The sequence below is a fragment of the Lepidochelys kempii genome, chromosome 3, assembly GCF_965140265.1.
Source record: "Lepidochelys kempii isolate rLepKem1 chromosome 3, rLepKem1.hap2, whole genome shotgun sequence".
NCBI classification, from domain to species: Eukaryota; Metazoa; Chordata; order Testudines; family Cheloniidae; genus Lepidochelys; species Lepidochelys kempii.
Window position 1 is genome coordinate 195,328,798 of NC_133258.1, and position 22,490 is coordinate 195,351,287.

General features: G+C 43.0%; 1 protein-coding gene across 12 annotated transcripts in view; it reads left to right on the forward strand.

Moving 5' to 3' along the window:
- Positions 1-22,490, forward strand: part of VPS54 (VPS54 subunit of GARP complex) — a 100,151-nt gene that overhangs the window by 23,458 nt on the left and 54,203 nt on the right. For all 12 annotated transcript variants that reach the window (XR_012158323.1, XR_012158322.1, XM_073339519.1 and 9 more), the window contains 5 exons: positions 1,269-1,347; positions 3,507-3,541; positions 7,525-7,656; positions 10,870-11,255; positions 22,075-22,201. Coding sequence is in view for 10 of the 12 variants with exons in the window: in XM_073339519.1 (XP_073195620.1) it covers positions 1,269-1,347; positions 3,507-3,541; positions 7,525-7,656; positions 10,870-11,255; positions 22,075-22,201 (759 nt within the window). In the remaining 2 variants the exon portion in view is untranslated. The remainder of the gene's footprint in view (positions 1-1,268; positions 1,348-3,506; positions 3,542-7,524; positions 7,657-10,869; positions 11,256-22,074; positions 22,202-22,490) is intronic.

The window sequence follows — 22,490 nt, forward strand, 5'->3', positions numbered from 1 at the left end:
CTTGTGAAGTCAATAGGACTATTTATGTCAGAGAGCATTATGCTTGGTTGCATGTGCAGGATTGGGCCCCAGAATGGTAGCCTTGAAGTGTTATACAATTGCCCAGTTCTGATTATTGAACATTTTAAAGGTATTTTTAAACACTGCCACCTATATATACTTTAATTTATGTATTCAGATTAGGTGAATTATTCTGTATTCATGTTTCTGCAGGTTTTTTTAGTCCTCTTTTCCCCTACAAATACATGTTATTTGGGTACAAGCTACAAAATTACAAGAGAGAGGGCGTTAATGCAGATGCAGGTTTAAAACAATCTTCATTATTATTTGTATTATTGTAGCACCTGGGAGCTCTACTCATGGTTCAGGACCCCACTGCAGCAGTCACGGTGCAAACACAGAACAGAACGTACTGAACAAACTTGGTTTAAGAACCAATAACAAATATTGAAATTTTTCAGCGTCATAAACCCTTAAAACACTTGTTTGGGGAGTATAAAAAGGTGTAACTGCATCAAAATGGTATTAGTACTGGTAAAATATGGGGGGAAGAATTGTTTTTAGAGCCATATGTTTGTATAGCCAATATTAAAAAAAATAAATAAGCTGTTGCATTAAAGTGAAATGTAACTATTTGATTGTGAAAATAAACAGGGTATTGGAAGAAGAGGCATGAGTTGCCATGAAAGAATTTCTGATGGATCTTGCAGCTTCAGCCTGCTATGAAAAAATAATCTCTGAAGAAGAGGACAAAATAGAAGAGTCTTATAAGATGTGGAACCCATGTTTAAGCTTTATAAGTAAAAATAGAAGCTTAGCTTAGCTAAATGGAGTGTAAGGTTTCACTGTGGTGCATCTAAGTAAGGTGGGAGAAGGTCAGTAAAAGGATGTTTTTATTTTAGTGTAGGATAATTTGCAGATTAGACTGCAAATAAATAATGGCTGTAAGTGTGTTACTGCAGTCAGTGGATATGTATATTTCATTTTGTGGGGAGGAGAATTTAGATCATATGTCTTAAATAGTTTCATTATCTCCCTTTCCGTGATGTAAAATCAACAAAGAAATAACATACCAACCAAATAACAAACAAGGATTTCAACCGCCAGAGTTGTCATTCTGGCACCTTTCACATGCACTTAAAATTTTAAGAGGGAAAAATATCTTAGATTAAAAATGTTCTGAATATTCCCTTTAAAAGAAAAAAAAGATTTTTTTCATTATTGTATTAGTGTCAGACTAATTCTTTAATATCTTTTCTCTTTTATAGAGAGAGAAGATCCATGAAAGATGCAAGAATATTTGTCCTCCTAAAGATACCTTTGACAGGACTCTCTTACATACTCATGGTAAACACCTCATCTTCTCTTACTTGTTAAAAAGTCATTTTCTTTTCTATAATAGATAATGTAACATACTAATCATCTCATTTTGTTGTTCCGAAGATATTAGCTGTAGAAATAGCTGCTGGTGATTTATTTATAATGATCACTGAAAATCTAGGCATGATTGGATAGAGACATTGTAGGTCAAAAAACTAGTGATTCCTGCTCCTGAATTCTTCCTTGGCATCTCTGCATTCACAACTTTACATTACATCCGTGACAGTGTTTCCTTTAACTTCCTCTTATTAAAAAAAAAAGAAGAAGAAGAAAAAGAAACTCGATTATGAGATTGTATTGAGTTTCTGGTTACTGTTCATGTTCTGAGTAATGAAGAATGCCCTCCCCCCCCCCCCCCAATGGAGAACAAAATTGGAATTTGTGATATTGTGGCATCCCTGACATATTGAAAGATCATCATTAGGAAAGGTTGCTTGCATGGTTCTTTTAATGGAGTCTGCAGCTGTAATAAGACTGTTTCTCCTGATATATTTTGGCTTTGTAGTGAGATATCTCAGGTGATCAAGGATTGGGAACTGGCAAAAAAGACGGGCAGAGAAAGTATAATGGACAATCTGAAGTTAGCTTGTATTACTTAATTCTTTCAGTTTCACTGGCAAAGCACTGCTCATTGAATGAAAGTTTGTCTGCATCCCCTGTTCCTAGTAATTACAGAATGCTTCCCTGTTTTTATTTACTCCATTGGATTCAGCTCGTCTTGTCAGGCTTTCTAATACCTCTATTACCTCCATTTTTTTTCCCTTCCATGAAAAATGAAGTCCAACTTTTTTGTCTTTCATAGTTTAAGTTCTTGAGAACTAACTCTTATATTTAGCTATGCTTTACCTTTGTCAGCACAGTAATATCCTTCCTCTGTTAACTGCCCGTAGTACTACACAGGGGATCTTGAAAGTGTAATATTATTGAACAATATCACAGCTTTTGAATGGATAGCCTTTATTGTAAATGAGTACTGTACTTGTTAAAATGTCTAAGGACTGTATCTAGCCCAAAACATGCACCCCAGAAGGCTTGAGTAAGAATAACTATCGTGAGGAAAGGTTGGTCTGCTGTGCAAAGCCAAACAGGATAAAAATCTCTGCACCAGGGAGCTGGAGAGTAGTTTTGGGAGAACAGACCTTCAGTAAACTAGCTCTCCACCCACTGCAGCTCCCAGTGTTGGGGTTGCCTATCTTTCTCCAGTCTTAGAAAACGCAACCTGGGTCTCTCAGCTAAAGGAGTTGCTACAGCCTGAGACTGAGGACAGAAGGCTGAGGGATGGTTCCTGGGCTGCATTGTCTTTTGTGTTTAATACAAATAAAGTAACAACTCTGCAGGCGAGAGAAGTGCTGGAGATGGTAAAAGCTCCCTTTCACCATGGTGATTGTGAGGGGAGGAGGGGACCCTCCAAGTGAGCTATGGATTTCTTATTTCATCTGCCTCCCTTTTTGGCCTGATGAGACTCTGTACACTCTGATTGAGCTCCTTTTATGTGACTGAATTAGGGTGGATGGAGCCCTAAGAGTGTGAAATCATCCCGCTTCCAAATGGGGCCAGGGCATGGAGCTCCAGTGCAGCTCTTCTCCTGTCCTGATTCTTTCCTTCCCTCTGCAACCACCCCCTGTGACCATCACTTCAGCTTATGGATTGGAACAGTACTACCTCTATGTCAGTTGCACAGAGTGATAGGGTCACTGAGTCGGTGTGGATCCTGTGGTCCCTCCCCATCACCACCGTGTGTGCATCTACCCTCTGGGTTTAACCCAATGTGACTGCTCCACCAGCGACCTCCCTAGAGAGCACCAGTGGGAAGCGGAAGTGATGCAGAGAGCCTTACACTGGTCCTCACCAGCAAGATGAATTTCACCCTGAGTGAGTTTGAAGCACTGGGTTTCTGTTATGGTATGAATAATACATTTATTTTTAAAGCAGTCAGTCGGACACATCTGAGTGCTGCACAGAAACTGTAGCTAACCCCCCCCAAAATTACCAAGGGCAACGAGGCCTTTAATTGCTGATTATTGAAATTAATTGGTTTAATAATTTGGCTGATGACTGACTATAGAAGACTGCAATGAAATCTTATAATTGTCATGCTAGTTTACTTATATTTTATTTATTTTTAGATAAATCCAGGACAGATCTGGAACAAGTACCTAAGGTATGATTGCGGTACAGTATAGGCTTTATTAAGGAAAAATGTGCTTGTCAGATTTCTAGTGTAAGACTTAAGAGTGTGTGAGTGTGTGAGTGCGCACACGCATGTGTGTGAGGGAGAACTATTTTAATAGGTATCCTCTGACCCTCCTAAATGGTAGTACTGCATGTGGAACTTAGACAATGTAATCCAAATGGATAATACTTACCGTTGTTTGCTATTTCTGTCTCCTGAGCTGTATTTATTCTTTTAGTGGATATTGAAGGTAAAACACAACGGCCATTATTTTCAGGCCTTAGTCACTAAACAATCCTAGAACCATGTACAAATAGACAACCACGCTGCTTTCTACTGAAGCGTGGCCGTGGTCTGCTGAGTACATTTTCCAGAAAAGAAATTCTGGAGGAAGGAGGATTTGAAGGTTTGGAGGGGCGTGGGAGGGAGTTTGATACAAGTTTCTGAAGTTACTGTGTAGACCTGAGTCTATTACTATTTATTGTAGCACCTAGGAACCCCAGTTAAGGATTAGGGACCCATTGTGTTAGACACTGTACAGACAAGTCACAAAGAAGACCATTCCTGCCCCAATCAGTTCACAGTCTACGTGACAGATACGTCGTAACAAATGGTCAAAACAGACAAACCTACATTTCATTTTATTCAAACTGAAAAAATTGTCCAGTTGATAAGTTATTAGCAGGTAAACGGTTTAATGTTGATCACTGCATGTCCTGAGGGTTTGTAGAGGTGTAGCTAAAGTAGCTTTCACTGTAACTTTTAAAGTTAAGGCCAAGGAACAGACGGTGCTTGATATTGATTTCTCGCTTTGAATCCTTTGATGTCATGTGTGGTGCTTGGGGTGAATGGGAAGGAGATGGTTCAGTTCTCCTGGAAGTTCCAGGCATTATAGCAGTTTTAAGGAGTTAAAACTAAGCCAGATGCAGATGCTTCAGAGACAATGCTTCACTGAGATGAACAGAAGCAGGGACAAAATTATTTGGCCTTTTTGTGGCCAGAGTTTTATAGATTCATAGATATTAACTATTAATTATGGGACCATTATGATCATCTATTCTGACCTCCGACACAATGCAGGCCACAGAATCTCACCCACCCACTCCTGCGATAAACCTCTCACCTATGTCTGAGCTATTGAAGTCCTCAAATCATGGTTTAAAGACTTCAAGGTGCAGAGAATCCTCCAACAAGTGACCTGTGCCCCATGCTACAAAGGAAGACGAAAAGCCCCCAGGGCCTCTTCCAGTCTGCCTTGGAGGAAAATTCCTTCCTGACTCCAAATATGGTGATCAGCTGAACCTTGAGCATATGGGCAAGATTCACCAGCCAGATACCAAGGAAAGTAACTCATATCCCACCCCATCTAACATCCCATCACAGGCCATTGGGTCTATTTACCATGAATATTTAAAGATCAATTAATTGCCAAAATCATGTTACCCCATCATACCATCTCTTCCATAAACTTATCAAGTTTAATCTTGAAGCCAGATAGGTCTTTTGCCCCCACTGCTTCCCTTGGAAGGCTATTCCAGAACTTTACTCCTCTGATCATTAGAAACCTTAGTCTTATTTCAAGTCTAAACTTCCTGATGGCCAGTTTATATCCATTTGTTCTTGTGTCCACATTGGTACTGAGCTTAAATAATTCCTCTCCCTCTCTGGTATTTATCCCTCTGAAATATTTATAGAGAGCAATCATATCTCCGCTCAACCTTCTTTTGGTTAGGCTAAACAAGCCAAGCTCCTTGAGTCTGCTTTCATAAGACAGGCTTTCCATTCCTCGGATCATTCTAGTAGCCCTTCTCTGTACCTGTTCCAGTTTGAATTCATCCTTCTTAAACATGGGAGACCAGAACTGCACACAGTATTCCAGGTGAGGTCTCACCAGTGCCTTGTATAACCGGTACTAACACCTCCATATCTCTACTGGATACTTCACCTGATGCATCCCAAGACCGCATTAGTTTTTTCATGGCCATATCACATTGGCGGCTCATAGTCATCCTGTGATCAACCAGTACTCCAAGGTTCTTGTCCTCCTCCGTTACTTCTAATTGATGCGTCCCCAGTTTATAACTAAAATTCTTGTTATTAATCCCTAAATGCATGACCTTACACTTCTCACTATTAAATTTCATCCTATTACTATTACTCCAGTTTACAAGGTCATCCAGATCCTCCTGTATGATATCCCGGTCCTTCTCTAAATTGGCAATACCTCCCAGCTTTGTATCATCCGCAAACTTTATTAGCACACTCCCACTTTTTGTGCCAAGGTCAGTAATAAAAAGATTAAATAAGATTGGTCCCTGAGGAACTCCATTGGTAACCTCCCTCCAGCCTGACAGTTCACCTTTCAGTATGACCCGCTACAGTCTCCCTTTTAACCAATTCCTTATCCACCTTTCAATTTTCATATTGATCCCCATCTTTTCCAATTTAACAAATAATTCCCCATGTGGCACAGTATCGAACGCCTTACTGAAATCTAGGTAAATTAGATCCACTGTGTTTCCTTTGTCTAAAATATCTGTTACTTTCTCAAAGGAGGAAATCAGGTTGGTTTGGCACGATCTACCTTTTGCAAAATCATGTTGTATTTTGTCCCATTTACCATTGACCTCAATGTCCTTAACTACGTTCTCCTTCAAAATTTTTTCCAAGACCTTGCATACTACAGATGTCAAACTAACAGGCCTGTAGTTACCCGGATCACTTTTTTTCCCTTTCTTAAAAATAGGAACTATGTTAGCAATTCTCCAGTCATACGGTACAACCCCTGAGTTTACAAATTCATTAAAAATTCTTGCTAATGGGCTTGCAATTTCATGTGCCAATTCCTTTAATATTCTTGGATGAAGATTATCTGGGCCCCCCGATTTAGTCCCATTAAGCTGTTCGAGTTTCACTTCTACCTCAGATATGGTAATATCTACCTCCATATCCTCATTACCATTTGTCATGCTACCATTATCCCTAAGATCCTCATTAGCCTCATTAAAGACTGAGGCAAAGTATTTGTTTAGATATTGGGCCATGCCTAGATTATCCTTAACCTCCACTCCATCCTCAGTGTTTAGCGGTCCCACTTCTTCTTTCTTTGTTTTCTTCTTATTTATATGGCTGTAGAACCTTTTACTATTGGTTTTAATTCCCTTTGCAAGGTCCAACTCTACTTGAGTTTTAGCCTTTCTCACTTTATTCCTACAAGTTTTGACCTCAGTAAGGTAGCTTTCCTTCCTGATCTCTCCCATCTTCCACTCCCTGTATGCATTCTGCTTTTTCTTAATCACCTCTCTGAGGTGCTTGCTCATCCAGCTTGGACTACAACTCCTGCCTATGAAGTGCTGTGCTGTACCTGGGGAGGAAGGCGTTGGAGCTGTGCAGGGGTTGTGCACCCACATCCTGTATTCTGTGGAGTCCAGTTCTGCAGGGACTTCAGGTGTGCTGTTCCACAGTGGGAATCTAAGAGCCGGATTCAGTGAATTAATTGCAAGATGGATCCACCGCCTGGGAGAAGCATGAAGGATGTGGGGCCTACTCCAACTTTAAGGATGGAGTACCAGCAATGGAGCATTTCCACTGCTGAAAAATGTCCCAAAGAAGGATTCATTCCTGTCCCATGGAGGACCTCCCCTGAGTACAGCTCAGGATTTGGGGCTTGGGCAGTTTGTACTTCTGTACTATCAGGCTGTTTACCTGCAGATTCAGGAAGACAATCCTGTACTGGGTCACATTCACTTTGCAGCTGGAAAGTTGGTCACACTCATAAGGGCTAGATTGATTATTTATTTATTTTTGTAAATGAAAATGTAGCTTTTAGAGAAACTGATGAGTAGAGCCCCCAGAGGATATGTCAAGCCTGGGTTTGTTTGTGTGCTCTTTGTTTTAGAAGGGTGGGGAATAGTGACAAGGAAAGGAGAACAGAGACGAGAGAAAAATGCGTTTATTTCTTTTTGTTTCAGATTTTTATGAAACCAGATTTTGCCTTGGAAGATTCCTTAACGTTTAATGCCGTTTTACCATGGTCTCACTTTAATACTTCTGGAGGAAAAGGAAGTCGTGATGCAGCTTCCTCAAAGTTGCTGCAAGAAAAGGTAAATCTCAATAAAGAATGCTGTTATTCAGTGCAGCTGTCCACTGATTACAAAGAAAACTGTTCTAGACAAGTCCACTGCCGCTGTTTCTGCAAGTTACGTGACACATTAATTTTACAGCCCAGATATTACTTCAGTCAGCCTAAGAATTTTTAGTAAATGCCAGTGGGGGCCTCCTTTCTGAGAGGAGAATTTTTTTTAAATAAAGAAGGGTAGGGCCAACAAGTGACCATTGTTATATGCAATATAAAGATATTCTAGTAGGAACTGCTAAAACAATCAAAGAAGACAATGCTCATTAAGAACTTCTTTTATGGCTGTTCTGAATATGAATAGTGACTGCAGGAGGAATATGTGCATGATTTGTATGTTGACAATCCAGTAATGGTACAACTTTCTCAAAACTTTCAGGAAAACCCCAGATTTAAGGCAGGGTGTGCTGTGCACTGCAAGGAAATATTAAACCTTCCTGGTAGCTTCCTGTTATCTTTCAGGCATCATACCATAGGTACTGCTCCCTTTTTTACAGTTTCTATTGTAGCTGAACCACACATGCCTTGGGAGCACTGTAGAGCTTGATGGCAGAGTATTTTCATCTACATGAAAAATATGGGTCTTTGGGTTAATCACACTCAGAGTTGTTATTATTTTAAAAATTATATATTTGCAATGGAAAAAGAAAAAAAGCAGACACCTGTTTTGTTGTTATAGATACTCTTCAGATCCTTCCAAAAGTTTACATCATTGTGATGTGTTTTATTTTAAACATTTTCCCTCTTAAGTGCAACAGCTTTTAGGAGCATACCCGTAAATCTGTAGGTGATGATCAGATAAAACAGCATTAGCCTCTCTGTCACTAAAAAGTTCTTGTCAGCTGCTGGAAATGGCCCACCTTGATTATCACTACAAAAGGTCGTGTGTCAACCACTCTCCCCCCCCCCCCCCCCCGCTCTCCTGCTGGTAATAGCTCACCTTACCTGATCACTCTCGTTACAGTGTGTATGGTAACACCCATTGTTTCATGTTCTCTATGTATATAAATCTCCCCACTGTATTTTCCACTGAATGCATCCGATGAAGTGAGCTGTAGTTCACGAAACCTTATGCTCAAATAAATGTATTAGTCTCTAAGGTGCCACTAGTACTCCTTTTCTCTTTACGAATACAGACTAACACGGCTGCTACTCTGAAACCTGTTAAAAAGTTCTTGCAACTCTGCCTTTCCTTACCCATGGCAGTGGACGTGAGAGTGCAACAAACTGTGTAAGATGCCATTGAAGTGATTCCTGTCTGACAACTAAACCCCAGTTTTAAGAATGCATGTAACTTGCAGAAAGTGACTGGGCTAGGATCTTAGGCAGTTGGACAGAAATGAAGCAGGAGTTCTGAGTTAAGAAGAGAGAAGCCTCTCTGGTGCTTCAGGGTTTTTTTCTCCCTAGTGCAACTAAAATAAGAACAAGCACAGTCTTTATCCACGTTTCCTTCCTGCAGCTTAGCAGACTCGAAACACTAAAACAGGCAATAGAATATTAATGGGGCAGCTCTGATGCCTTCAGAGCCGCATTCCTGGCTTTCTAATAATTACGCTGCTCTGTTCATTACATGAGCCCCAAATCTTTTTAAGGCTCTGAGCCTACCTAGGCTCAGCTCCACCTAATTATATCTGGTGCAGATAAGATGCCGAGTGCCCTCTCTGTAGTCACCCTCAGGTCAGGGAGCTGTTCCCAGGTGGGACTCAGAAACCCAGTCTGGACCCATTGCTTGGAATTTAAACCCCCCAAATCCCCATGGCACTGTCTAGGTCAGTGGGCCTTTCCTATGGGCATACTGCATTACAGCTGCTGGCTGGAAGGAATTTGTAAATAAGCCTATTGTACTTAGACCAAGATTTGTATAGTCCGTTGAGACTGTAACTCCTAAATGAAATAGTTGTGAGAAGGAACAGCATTTTGGGGCTGATTTTTCAGAAGTGTTTAGCAGCCATAGCTCCTGTTGAAGTCATGATCTTCAGGTGTTCAGCACCTCTAAAAATCAGGCCATTTGGGTATTAGCATTCAGATGACTATTTTAATGTCCCACTTAGAGTTGACTATTCAGAACACCGAGTTGTTTCAATTTGAATAAAGTAGGGCCAGACCAGCAGTCTGGTAACAGTGCAGCAAAGGAAATTAGGAGTTCAGGTTCCAAACATGAACCCTGGCACCAGGTCTTGACTGACGAGAAAGGGCTTTGCTTCACTAGAGAGTGACTTCCATGGCTGGCTGAGGGCAACTGTGTCCAAACCCCCCTTCAGAGGGAACTTCTCTACAAAAGAGTGAGTTAAAGTGGATATCCTAGAAAACTCTGCCCTCTTTTGAAACCTCCATCTCCCTACACTCCCCTTCCTCCCCAAGAAGCAGGAGCTACCTAGGTCAGACTATCAATCACAGTCAAGTTTCATCCTGTTGGACACAGGCACTGACTTCTAGTTTTCCCTGGGGGTACTCCAACCCCGTCCCTGCTCCACCCCTTCCCCTGCAGCCCCAGCTTTGTCCTGCCTCTTCCCACCCCGCTCCACCCCCTCCCTGAAACTCTCATCTGCTCGCTGCTCTCTGTCCTCTCCCAAGCCCTAGCCGCCGATCAGCCTTTTGGCAGTGTGGCCAAACAGCTGTGGCTGATGAGTGCTGAGCACCCACTATTTTTTTTACCATGAGTGCTCCAGCATCCGAGCAGCCACGAAGTCAGCGCTTCTGTTGTTGGAGGTCCCCACCATGGTGTAGCAGCCTTAGTGCATGATAGAGTTAAGTACATGTGCTATTCTCATTTGCAGGCCAATACCCAGCACACCCTTTCAGCTAGTGGCTGTATGTAGGGGTGTTAATGTCTGACCTCTGAGATATAAAGCCTTGGGCAGGCTTGTTTAATTGCTTGCTTTTCTGCAAGCAGTACTTTGCAAGCATGCTTTTACCAGGGAGGTAAACTCGCTCAACCTTCCCAATGCTTTCTGAACTCACTAACAAAACTGGGTAGTTATTCATTTGCCACCATGACAACAGCTTTTAATCCAGTGTTATATTGGCCACAGTCAGGTGATCATTATAGCACAAAGAAATGTACTAGTAGAAATAATGTAAATTATACCCACAAAATGCATTTTAGTGTTTTTGTAGTGTGATATATTTGCCAGGTGTTACAACATACGGTTGTTGTTGTTTTTTCTCTCTCTCTTTCAAGCTGAGCCATTATTTGGATATTGTGGAAGTAAATATTGCTCATCAAATTTCTCTACGCTCAGAAGCATTTTTTCATGCAATGACTTCTCAGCATGAATTGCAGGACTACCTCAGGAAAACCTCCCAGGCTGTAAAAATACTTCGAGATAAAATCGCCCAAATTGATAAAGTAATGTGTGAAGGATCGCTTCAAGTTTTAAGACTATCACTCACCAGAAATAACTGTGTGAAAGCATACAATAAACTGAAGTTAATGGCTACTGTACACCAAACGCAGCCTACAGTACAGCTGTTGTTGTCCACTTCTGAATTTGTTGGCGCATTGGACTTAATAGCAACAACGCAGGAGGTACTGCAGCAGGAACTCCAGGGCATTCACAGTTTCCGGTAGGTACCATTCACAAAACCATTGGAAGTAATAAAATGAAGTATAAATCATGTTGTTATATTATCCTAAGAACATTAGACCATATTGGGTCAGGCCAAAGGTCCATCTAGCTCAGTATCCTGTCTTCTGACCGTGGCCAATGCCAGATGCCCCAGAGGGAATGAACAGAACAAATAATCATCAAGTGATCCATCCGCTGTCTCTCATTCCCAGCTTCTGGCAACCAGAGGCTAGGGACACCATCCCTGCCCATCCTGGCTAATAGCCATTGATGGACCTATCCTCCATGAATTTATCTAGTTCTTTTTTGAAACCTGTTATAGTCTTGGCCTTCACCACATCCTCTGGCAAAGAGTTCCACAGACTGACTGTGCATTGTGTGAAGAAATACTTCCTTTTGTTTGTTTTAAACCTGCTGCCTATTAATTTCATTTGGTGACCCCTAGTTCTTGTGCTATGAGAAGGAGTAGATAACACTTCCTTATTCACTTTCTCCACACCAGTCATGATTTTATAGACCTTAATCATATCTCCCCTTAGCTGTCTCTTTTCCAGGCTGAAAAGTCCCAGTTCTATTAATCTCTCCTCATCTGGAAGCCATTCCATACCTCTAATCCATTTTTGTTGCCCTTTTCTGAACCTTTTCCAATTCCAATATATCTTTTTTGAGATGGGGCAACTGCATCTGCATGCAGTATTCAAGATGTGAGCGTACCATGGATTTATATAGAGACAATATGATATTTTATGCCTTATTATCTATCCCTTTCTTAATGATTCCCAACATTCTGTTTGCTTTTTTGACTGCCGCTGCACATGGAGTGGATGTTTTCAGAGAACTATCCACAGTGACTCATAGAATCATAGAATATCAGGGTTGGAAGGGACCTCAGGAGGCCATCTAGTCCAACCCCCTGCTCAAAGCAGGACCAATCCCCAATTAAATCATCCCAGCCAGGGCTTTGTCAAGCCTGACCTTAAAAACTTCTAAGGAAGGAGATTCTACCACCTCCCTAGGTAACGCATTCCAGTGTTTCACCACCCTCCTAGTGAAAAAGATTTTCCTAATATCCAACCTAAACCTCCCCCACTGCAACTTGTGACCATTACTCCTTGTGCTGTCCTCTTCTACCACTGAGAATAGTCTAGAACCATCCTCTTTGGAACCACCTCTCAGGTAGTTGAAAGCGCCTATCAAATCCCCCCTTATTCTTCTCTTCTGCAGACTAAACAATCCCAGTTCCCTCAGCCTCTCCTCATAAGTCATGCGTTCCAGACCCCTAATCATTTTTGTTGCCCTTCGCTGGACTCTCTCCAATTTATCCACATCCTTCTTGTAGTGCGGGGCCCAAAACTGGACACAGTACTCCAGATGAGGCCTCACCAGTGTCGAATAGAGGGGAACGATCACATCCCTCGATCTGCTGGCTATGCCCCTCCTTATACATCCCAAAATGCCATTGGCCTTCTTGGCAACAAGGGCACACTGTTGAGTCATATCCAGCTTCTCGTCCACTGTCAACCCTAGGTCCTTTTCCGTAGAACTGCTGCCTAGCCATTTGGTCCCTAGTCTGTAGGAGTGCATTGGGTTCTTCCATCCTAAGTGCAGGACGCTGCACTTATCCTTGTTGAACCTCATCAGATTTCTTTTGGCCCAATCCTCCAATTTGTCTATCCCTGCCCTCCAGCGTATCTACCACTCCTCCTAGTTTAGTATCGTCCGCAAATTTGCTGAGAGTGCAATCCACACCATCCTCCAGATCATTTATGAAGATATTGAAAAAACCGGCCCCAGGACCGACCCTTGAGGCACTCCACTTGATACCAGCTGCCAACTAGACATGGAGCCATTGATCACTACCCGTTGAGCCCGACAATCTAGCCAGCTTTCTACCCACCTTATAGTGCATTCATCTAGCCCATATTTCTTTAACTTGCTGACAAGAATACTGTGGGAGACCGTGTCAAAAGCTTTGCTAAAGTCAAGAAACAATACATCCACTGCTTTTCCTTCATCCACAGAACCAGTAATCTCATCATAGAAGGCGATTAGATTAGTCAGGCATGACCTTCCCTTGGTGAATCCATGCTGACTGTTCCTGATCACTTTCCTCTTGTGTAAGTGCTTCAGGATTGATTCCTTGAGGACCTGCTCCATGATTTTTCCGGGGACTGAGGTGAGGCTGACTGGCCTGTAGTTCCCAGGATCCTCCTTCTTCCCTTTTATAAAGATGGACACTACAGTAGCCTTTTTCCAGTCATCCGGGACTTCCCCCGTTCGCCACGAGTTTTCAAAGATAATGGCCAATGGCTCTGCAATCACATCAGCCAATTCCTTTAGCGCTCTCGGATGCAACGCTTCCGGCCCCATGGACTTGTGCACGTCCAGCTTTTCTAAATAGTCCCTAACCATCTCTTTCTCCACAGAGGGCTAGCCACCTACTCCCCATGCTGTGATTCCCAGCGCAGCAGTCTGGGAGCTGACCTTATTAGTGAAGACAGAGGCAAAAAAAGAATTGAGTACATTAGCTTTTTCCACATCCTCTGTCACTAGGTTGCCTCCCTCATTCATTAAGGGGCCCACACTTTCCTTGGCTTTCTTCTTGTTGCCAACATACCTGAAGAAACCCTTCTTGTTACTCTTAACATCTCTTGCTAGCTGCAGCTCCAGGTGTGATTTGGCCCTCCTGACTCCAAGATCTTTTCTTGGGTGGTAACAGCTAATTTAGACCCCATCATTTTATATGTATAGTTGGAATTATGTTTTCCAATGTGCATTACTTTGCATTTATCGACATTGAATTTCATCTGCCATTTTGTTGCCCTGTCACTCAGTTTTGAGAGATTCTTTTGTAGCTCTTCGCAGTCTGCCTGGGACTAAATTTTACATGCTCAAACTGAATCTGCTCTTATTCCTGTTCCTTCTTGGGAAACATCATTTAGAAAAATACTATATAATTACTCTGTAGTGTAACCGATCAGTGGAGTCCATAAATGATAGGTGAGTGTGTATTGGGGAGAAGGATTTTTTTAAGGTACTTGAATATCTATATGCTTTTTATTACATATAGGGGCCCCAATCAGAACAGAAGCTGCATTATACGAGGTGCTGTATGACATGCAGAGACATAATCTCTATCCTGACCTGCATAAGAAATGTCAATATAACAGGATGCCTTTCAGAATATGACATGCCGCTAAAGAATATTTCCTATGATATATATGATAAATTAGTTCATCTAATAAAACTGTATAATGTACAAAGTTACAATTTTGGTGGACTATAACCAGAAATAATCTACACTAAATTTGTACTGAAATTGAATAGGGTCAGCCAGAGTGCTGGGAGTCTATATATTGCGATCCGTACTTTTATAGTTTTTCCTAGTTATGCAGTTCCTGTATTTTGGGGTTTGTGGATGTCTGATTTGCATAGTAACTATATGTTATTACTAAGGCTGAAAGTCTTCCATGGAAGTCACGTATTCCATGATTTTCCGGGACCTCCAGGACTTCCACGGCTGGTGTGGCTGACCCCAAGCTGGGGCGGCCCTGGGGCCAGCCGCGCCGGCCGCTGCTCTGGCTGCCCCAGGCAACTGGTCCCAGGCGCTGCCCCAGAGCAGTAGGCCAGGAGCAGCAGCGGCGGGGTCCCAGGCCGCCCCCGCCTAGAGGAGCAGCAGTGGCGGCGGGGCCATGGGCCACCCCCTGACCAGGAGGAGCAGCGGTGGGACCCTGGGCCGCCCCCCCATGCCCAGGAGCAGCAGCGACCACCGGAGCACCTCCCCTGCCTCAGCACCTAAGATTTAGTTAGGGGATTTTTAGTCAAAGTCACTGACCATAACTTTTTGGTTATTGCCCTTGACTTTTACTAAAAATACCGGTGACTAAATAGTGTAACCATAGTTATTACTCAGTAACTGTACTCTGAATATGCAAAACTTTCTACTCGGGCTACTGTAATCCCTCAGCTCTGATTTGCTCCTCTACTCAGAATTTTTAAGATTTTTTACTAGCAACAAAAATGGCTAGCTCCATAATTCCCTTCCAACTGATGCAGAAAAACTCATAAAATGTACATAAAAGAGAAGAATGTGACAAAATAAAGAGAGCAGGGCTGCCAAACTACTAGAAGGGAAAGTGGTTTTTTAAAATGTGTTAGTTGAATTCCCCCACACCGCTGGGGGTGGCACAGCCATTCCGGAGGAGCTGCCTGGGCTGGGCACTGTCTCCTGCGTGCGGTGGCATGACATACTGCTGCTTTTGCTGCTGTGATTCCTGGTAGAGCCCTGCAACTCTGCGGATATCCACTTAATATCCGCGGACATCTGCTGATATAAATTTTGTATCCGTGCAGGGTTCTAGCTGTCAGGCTTCCTTTCGAGGACCTCCTCGGAAGGCCTGGTGGAGGGTAAGTGCTGGGAGTAGGAGATAATGCTGCAGCCAGCGGTTAATTTGGAATGAAAGAGGTGCTGGGGCTCAAGCAATTAAGTGCTGGGGCTCAAGCAATTTTCTTACTTTCATAACTGATGTGCCAAGCCTACAGGTTCCAGGGCTCAGCCCTGCCAAGCCTTAGCAGAAATTAGGCACTGACTGTGGCCCATAGGCCCATAATTTGACCTCTGGTGCTGTCTAAGCTACACTGGCGACCTGTCTAACCCCAAGAGCAGCCTAAGATCAGGAAGATTCAAAGGTGGCTTTTAAAGCCACAATAGCCGCCCTCCCCCTCACTTATACACCTCAGTTGTGAGTTCTGTGCTGTACCTCTTAGAGGCACAGCACATAATCTTATGCATAGTCTCTGATTGGCATGCAAACGTTTCACTGTGTACTAAGGAAAAACATGTTGCCAAAAGACCAGAATATTCAAGAAAGCTGTGATAGAAGCTAATTTTAAAAATCCCCTCATCACACAAAGACTTTAGCTTATTCACAGAAATATTGAATGGATGTTCCAATTTTGTCTTCAGTAATAAGCTGCAACAGTCAAGTGAAACAAAATCAGCAAAGCAGGTTTACCTCTGAGTTTAAACGAAGGCTAACTTGTAAGCAGACAGTGGTGGTTTAAAATAAACTTGTGCATACTCTGGTATATTGTTGCTTACAGCTCATGGAGTTTGCCTCTTGTATTGGAGAGCATCAATTTAAATTTAGCAGCATTGCAGAATAATTTGTTGTAAAACAATTAACAGTACCCAAAGCAAACATACATAACAAAATGACTCTGCTTTTATAATGTGACATCCAGACCGCAGTCATGTAAACTGGCTTCTGGTTATAATACAAAATAAAAGCTCCTTAACTCTGCCATGTTAGAAGAGTGGCAGGAAAGGGACGCCACAAGCATATAATGTGATGTGTTGAAAAACTAGTTTAATCTAATTTGGGACCATGAGCATTTATAAGTGTAATCATAGTTGTATGGTTATTGTATGACATTACAATAGGGCAAAATTGAATTTGTGTGGATGCCTTAAATATGCATTCCCATACTTTGAAAAGTGTAAATGACTTTTAAGTGTAACCTTAACTCTGAATTTCCTGGGTTTATAAAGCTTGCTTTTATAATGTAGTGTTTTTTTTACCCAAAATTACTGATATGTACTCTGAGCCTTACCACTGTCTTTGTTTTTTGAGGGAGGGGAATTTTAGATAGTATTTTGTCTTTACTCCTCTTTACTAAGTTTCTCTACATGTGTATAAATAATTTGCTGTTTATACAGAGAGTACTTAGAAATGTCTGGAAAAAGACATCTAGATTTAGAATAGTTGTAATTTCAATGTCTAATGGTTACACAGTCCACATGTGATGTAATTATCCCTTAATATTGGTGAGGTCATAGTTCAGGGTTTTTTTTTATTATTCTTGAATGTCTGTTGAAGATGGAAGTGATTTCACTGTTAAGGTCCAGAGTGTGTCAGAAATAGCAGTGAAGGTGATGTGCAAGTGGCTAAAAATGCTGGAAACTTTCCCTTTACCTGGCATTTCTGTTACTGGGGTACGTGGGTTGGTTATGCCCAGGTGTGCAAGTGGAATCCATTTCTTACCAGTACAGGGTGTGGGGGGGCACGTGATCCTCCATGTGACTCCTCCCCAGCCTGGGGTCCCCACGCTCTCTCCGTCCCCTCCTCATGATCCACCTCCCTTACCTGGGGAGGTGTGGTCTCTGTCCTCCTCCAGCTGCACCAGAGATTTCGAACGGCAGAGGTGAAAGAAGCAGAACATGGGGCCACCGGGCGGCACCACGCCCGCAGCTCCCCTGGTGCAGTTCTACTACCCCAGCCCTTCCATGCAGGGTCTCCTCCATCTGTACAGCAGCCCCGTCAGAGGAGCTGCCGGCGTGGGGCCGCTTGATGGCCCCATGTTCTGCTCCTTTCCCCGCTGCGGCTCCTGCAAGAGCCCTGCAGTTCAACTGTACTGCCTCCTGGCCCCCCCGCCCCCCAGCCCTGTCCTCCAGCAGCTCAGGGGGCAGGGCTGCTGGAGGAGCTGTCAGCATTCTGTGGGGAAAGGAGCAGTATCCCCAGTCCCACCCCCTGCCCTGTATATTTCTAATAAAATAAACATAAAGTGAGCACTGTACACTTTGTATTCTGTGTTGTAATCGAAATCAATGTATTTGAAAATGTAGAAAACATCCAAAACTATTTAAATAAATGGTATTCTATTATTGTTTAACAGTGCGATTAATCGCGATTAATTTTTTTTAATCACTTGACAGCCCTAGTTTTGTTTATTTTTTAGATAAGGGAAATACAATAGATCTGATATATCTGAATTTCAGTAAAGCATTTGACATGGTACCACATGGAAATTTTAGTTATATTAGAGAAGATGGGGTGTAGTACAAGAATTGTAGGATGGAAGGACAATCAGGGTCCAGGCATCCCAAGGTGAGAACAGAAGGTTTAACCCCACAAATAAGCAGTTAAACCAATTGATTGCATAGTGTGTTATTGTACTTAAAAATATATCAGATGAAGACCATTATGAAAGCTTGCAGTGTTCTGAATTAGATGGTCATTAGAGATATGATTTTATGTAATTGTGCATATATAAAACACTGTGCTCATAAATGTCAGCTCCACCTCAGAACAGGGCAGCGAGCAGTCGGGCAGGGAGGGACACCTCTCAAGCCAATTGTTTACACAAAACCAACTTCAAGTAACTATTCATTGGCCAGGCCAAGAAAGGACAATGTAGACCATTAAAATTAATGAAAAGATATTGAAATGACTCAAAATTGAAAAGAACATCCTGGTTCCCGAGCATTAAGTCAAGAGGGAATTTCCCTGCTCTGAATAACCATGACTCACCATGGACTGAGGCTATATCTATTCTATAAATTAGTTTAGAATAATTTACGTCACTCAGGGGTGTGAATAATTCACACTCCTTGAGCAACATGTGGAATATATATGTCAAAGTGTGCTGGTATCTGTGGGGGCTGGTTTCAAGACTTCTGGGGGTGACAAAACATATGGGAAAATTCTGAGGGTCTGGCAGTTTAGAACTTGGGCAAAACATATTTGGGGAGACTTCGGACTTGAGAGCTGTTGGTGTCAAGCTTTAGAGAGTAACTGGGCTTATGAGAGCTGGAGTCAGAGTAACAGCCGTGTTAGTCTGTATTCGCAAAAAGAAAAGGAGTACTTGTGGCACCTTAGAGACTAACCAATTTATTTGAGCGTGAGCTTTCGTGAGCTACAGCTCACTTCATCAGATGCATGCCGTGGAAACTGCAGCAGACTTTATATATACACAGAGAATATGAAAAAATACCTCCTCCCGCCCCATTGTCCAGCTGGTAATAGCTTATCTAAAGTGATCATCAGGTGGGCCATTTCCAGCACAAATCCAGGTTTTCTCACCCTCCACCCCCCACACAAATTCACTCTCCTGCTGGTGATAGCTGGAGTGACACCTTATTCTTGTGGGTTGGCTACTGGTTGCAGGGATCTGAACCATAGCTGCACAGCACAAAGGCCCCCAGTGTTACAGGGCAGGTGGTGACAGAAATCCTTAGTGATCTGGGTGAACCCCAAAACATCATAGGTGGGTAAGGAACTGGCTAAAGGGGAGATAGCAACGGGTTGTGCTGAAAGGTGAACTGTCGGACTGGATGGAGGTTACTAGTGGAGTTATTCAAGGGTCAGTCTTGGGACCAATCTTTTTCAATCATCTGATTAATGAACTTGGCACAAAAAGTAGGAATATACGAATGAAATTTGCTGATGATGCAAAGTTGGGAGGCATCGTCCATACAGAAGAGGATCTGAATATCATACAGGAAGAACTGCATGACCTTGAAGTCTGGACAGAAGTGGAATTAAGTGTAATAATACAGAGTGCAAGGTCATGCAGTTGGGGTCTGATAATAAGCATTTCTGCTATAAACGGGGCTCAGAGGAGAAGAGGTACCTGAATGTGCTGGTGTCTATGACTATGAGCCATCAGTGTGCTGTGGCTATGAAAAAAGGCAAATGTGATCGATTCTAGGACGCATCAGGTGAGGCATTTCCAGTAGAGATAGAGAAGTATTAATGCCATTCTACAAGGCACTGCTGGGACCTCCTTTGGAATACTGCCTACAGTTCTGGTCACCCATGTTCAAGAAAGATGAATTCAAACTGGAACAGGTTCAGAGAGGAGCTACTAGGATGAATAAGGGAATGGAATGTCTGTCTTATGAGAGGAGACTGAAAGAGCTTAGTGTGTTTAGCCACTCAAAACCTAGGCTCAGAGGGGCTGTAATTGTTTTCTTTAAATACATCGGGGATAAACACCAAGAGGGTGAAGAGCTATTTAAACTAATGGACCATGTTGGCATAAGAACAAATTGGTATAAATTGGCCATGAACAAATTCAGGATGGAAATTAGAAGAAGGTTTCCTCCCATCAGAGGGGTGAGATTTTTGGAACACCCTCCCATTCGGAGCCATTAGAGGGCAAACAATTAGTTTTAAGAGAGGTGGACAAGTTTGAGTGGGATTGTATGGTGGGGTTGCCTGTGATGGTGGGGCACAGGGCTCTGGAGCCCTGGGGGTCTCTTCTGGTTCATATCTGATTATTTTAAATCTCATGCTTCAAGGCTTCAGCTGGTCACCTGCAGGGGTCAGGAGGGAGGGGTTGTTTGCTTCTTATGAAACATCAGAGATGGCCATAGCTGGAGATGGGACACTGGATGAGGTGGGCCTGTTCTCTTAGGTGGAACAGAGCATTCTCTCTCAGGTGCTTGGCTGGTTGGTACTTGCTCATGTGCTTGGGGTCTAACTTGGGGTGGGCAAACTTTTTGGCCCAATGGTCACATCTGGGTGGGGAAATTGCATGCAGGGCCATGAATATAGGGCTAGGGCAGGGGGTCGGGGTGTGGGAGGGGGTGCGGTGTGCAGGAAGGGGCTCAGGGCAAGGGGTTGGGGTGGAAGAGGGGTGTGAGATACGGTGGGGGGCTCAGGGCACGGGGTTGGGGGTGCGGGGTGCAGGAGGGGTTTGGGGTGCAGACTCCAGCCCAGCACGGCTTACCTTGAGCGGCTCTGGGGTGGGAGCAGTGCGCAGCGGGGCTCAGGCAGGCTCCCTGCCTTCCTGGCCCCTGTGCCGCTCCTGGAAGCGGCCGGCACCGTGTCCTTGGGGGCGGGGACAGAGGGCTCCACGCACTGTCCTCGCCTGCAGGTACCTTTCCTGAAGCTCCCATTGGCTGCGGTTCCCCGTTCCTGGCCAATGGGAGCTGTGGGGAGCTGTGCCTGCAGGCGAGGGCAGCGTGCAGAGCCCTTTGCCCCCCCACCCAACAGGGGTCGCAGGGACATGGTGCCAGCCACTTCTGGGAGCTGTGTGGGGGCCACAGGGGTGGCAATCCCGCAGGCCAGATCCAAAGCCCTGACGGGCTGGATCCGGCCTGTGGGCCATAGTTTGCCCACCCCTGGTCTAACTGATTGCTATATATGGAGTCAGGAAGGAATTTTCTCCCAGTTCAGATTGGCAGTGATGGTTTTTGCCTGGCTTTGCAGCACAAGGTGCAGATCACTTTGCCAGGATCAGTTAGGTATACCTCAAATAATCAATTCCCTGCCATTGTGTGGGCCTTGGGCATTGGTGCACCTTGGTCCCTCCTGTTCTCTGCCTGTGGCACATAATAGTTTAGTCTCCTGAGGGCTGATCTAATTCTGGTTGTTGGGCAACTGCTGGGTAGTGTTGGTGGCCTGTGATATACAGAAAGTCAGGTCAGATGATCTGGTGGTCCCTTCTGGTCTTAAACTCTGACGCTGTTTATAGAAGCACTATAATGGTGGCAGCTTGAAAACCCTTGTACTCTCTGAAAGCCACTCTGTCTCTGAAAGCTATCTCTATCGCTCACTCGTACGAATTAACTCTTCCATGTTTGTATGATCTACTTAAATGTTTGAAATTAATGCACTTCAAGACTGAATGGTTGAGGCACTGGAATAACAATGAAACAATCTTTCTTCCTTAAAGACCAAGACCTTGATACTACTAAGTACCGGTACTAAGTATCCTCAACTTCTGTTGGTTTCAGTGGGAGATTGAGGTGGACAGCACTTCCTAGGATAAAGCCCACAAGGGGCTCTTATCTACTTTGATGCAAATTCTTAACCTCCATTATATTTTTGCTTCAAGGAGAAAATACACACTCAAATGCACCATTTTGGCTAGTCTAAGACATGAAAGTGTTGAACCTCATATTAAGCCTGAATTGATTGCATAGAAATTATTCACTGCGTGGCTGTTTTCTTTGGTCTTGAACTAAAAATTAATTTGCAGGTTTTTCTGATTATTTAACTTATAGCTCAATCACTGTTTTTCTTAAACAGGCATCTTGGATCACAGCTTTGTGAGTTAGAAAAACTCATAGATAAAATGATGATTGCAGAGTTTTCCACTTATGCTCGTAGTGATTTAAATAGACCATTTGAAGAGGACTGTCAGATTCTAGAAGAGGTACGTTTCTTATAGAAAGTAGAAGCCACCTGACTAATATAACATTTTTCATCTTCAGAGTACTTTATAAGTACTAACATTCATCCTCTCATTGCCACTATAGCAACATTATAATTTTATACCATTTTTCTTTTTGTTCAAATTTCTCCTTATCCTTTTTTTGTTTTGAATAATAACATTTTCCTGTTTCTTGTACCTGAATCCACAGAATTTTATTCCAATCACTTTTTTTTCTTTAAAAATAAATCAATTTATTGATCTTTTTTAAAATGTTGCCAGTTATTAGTTC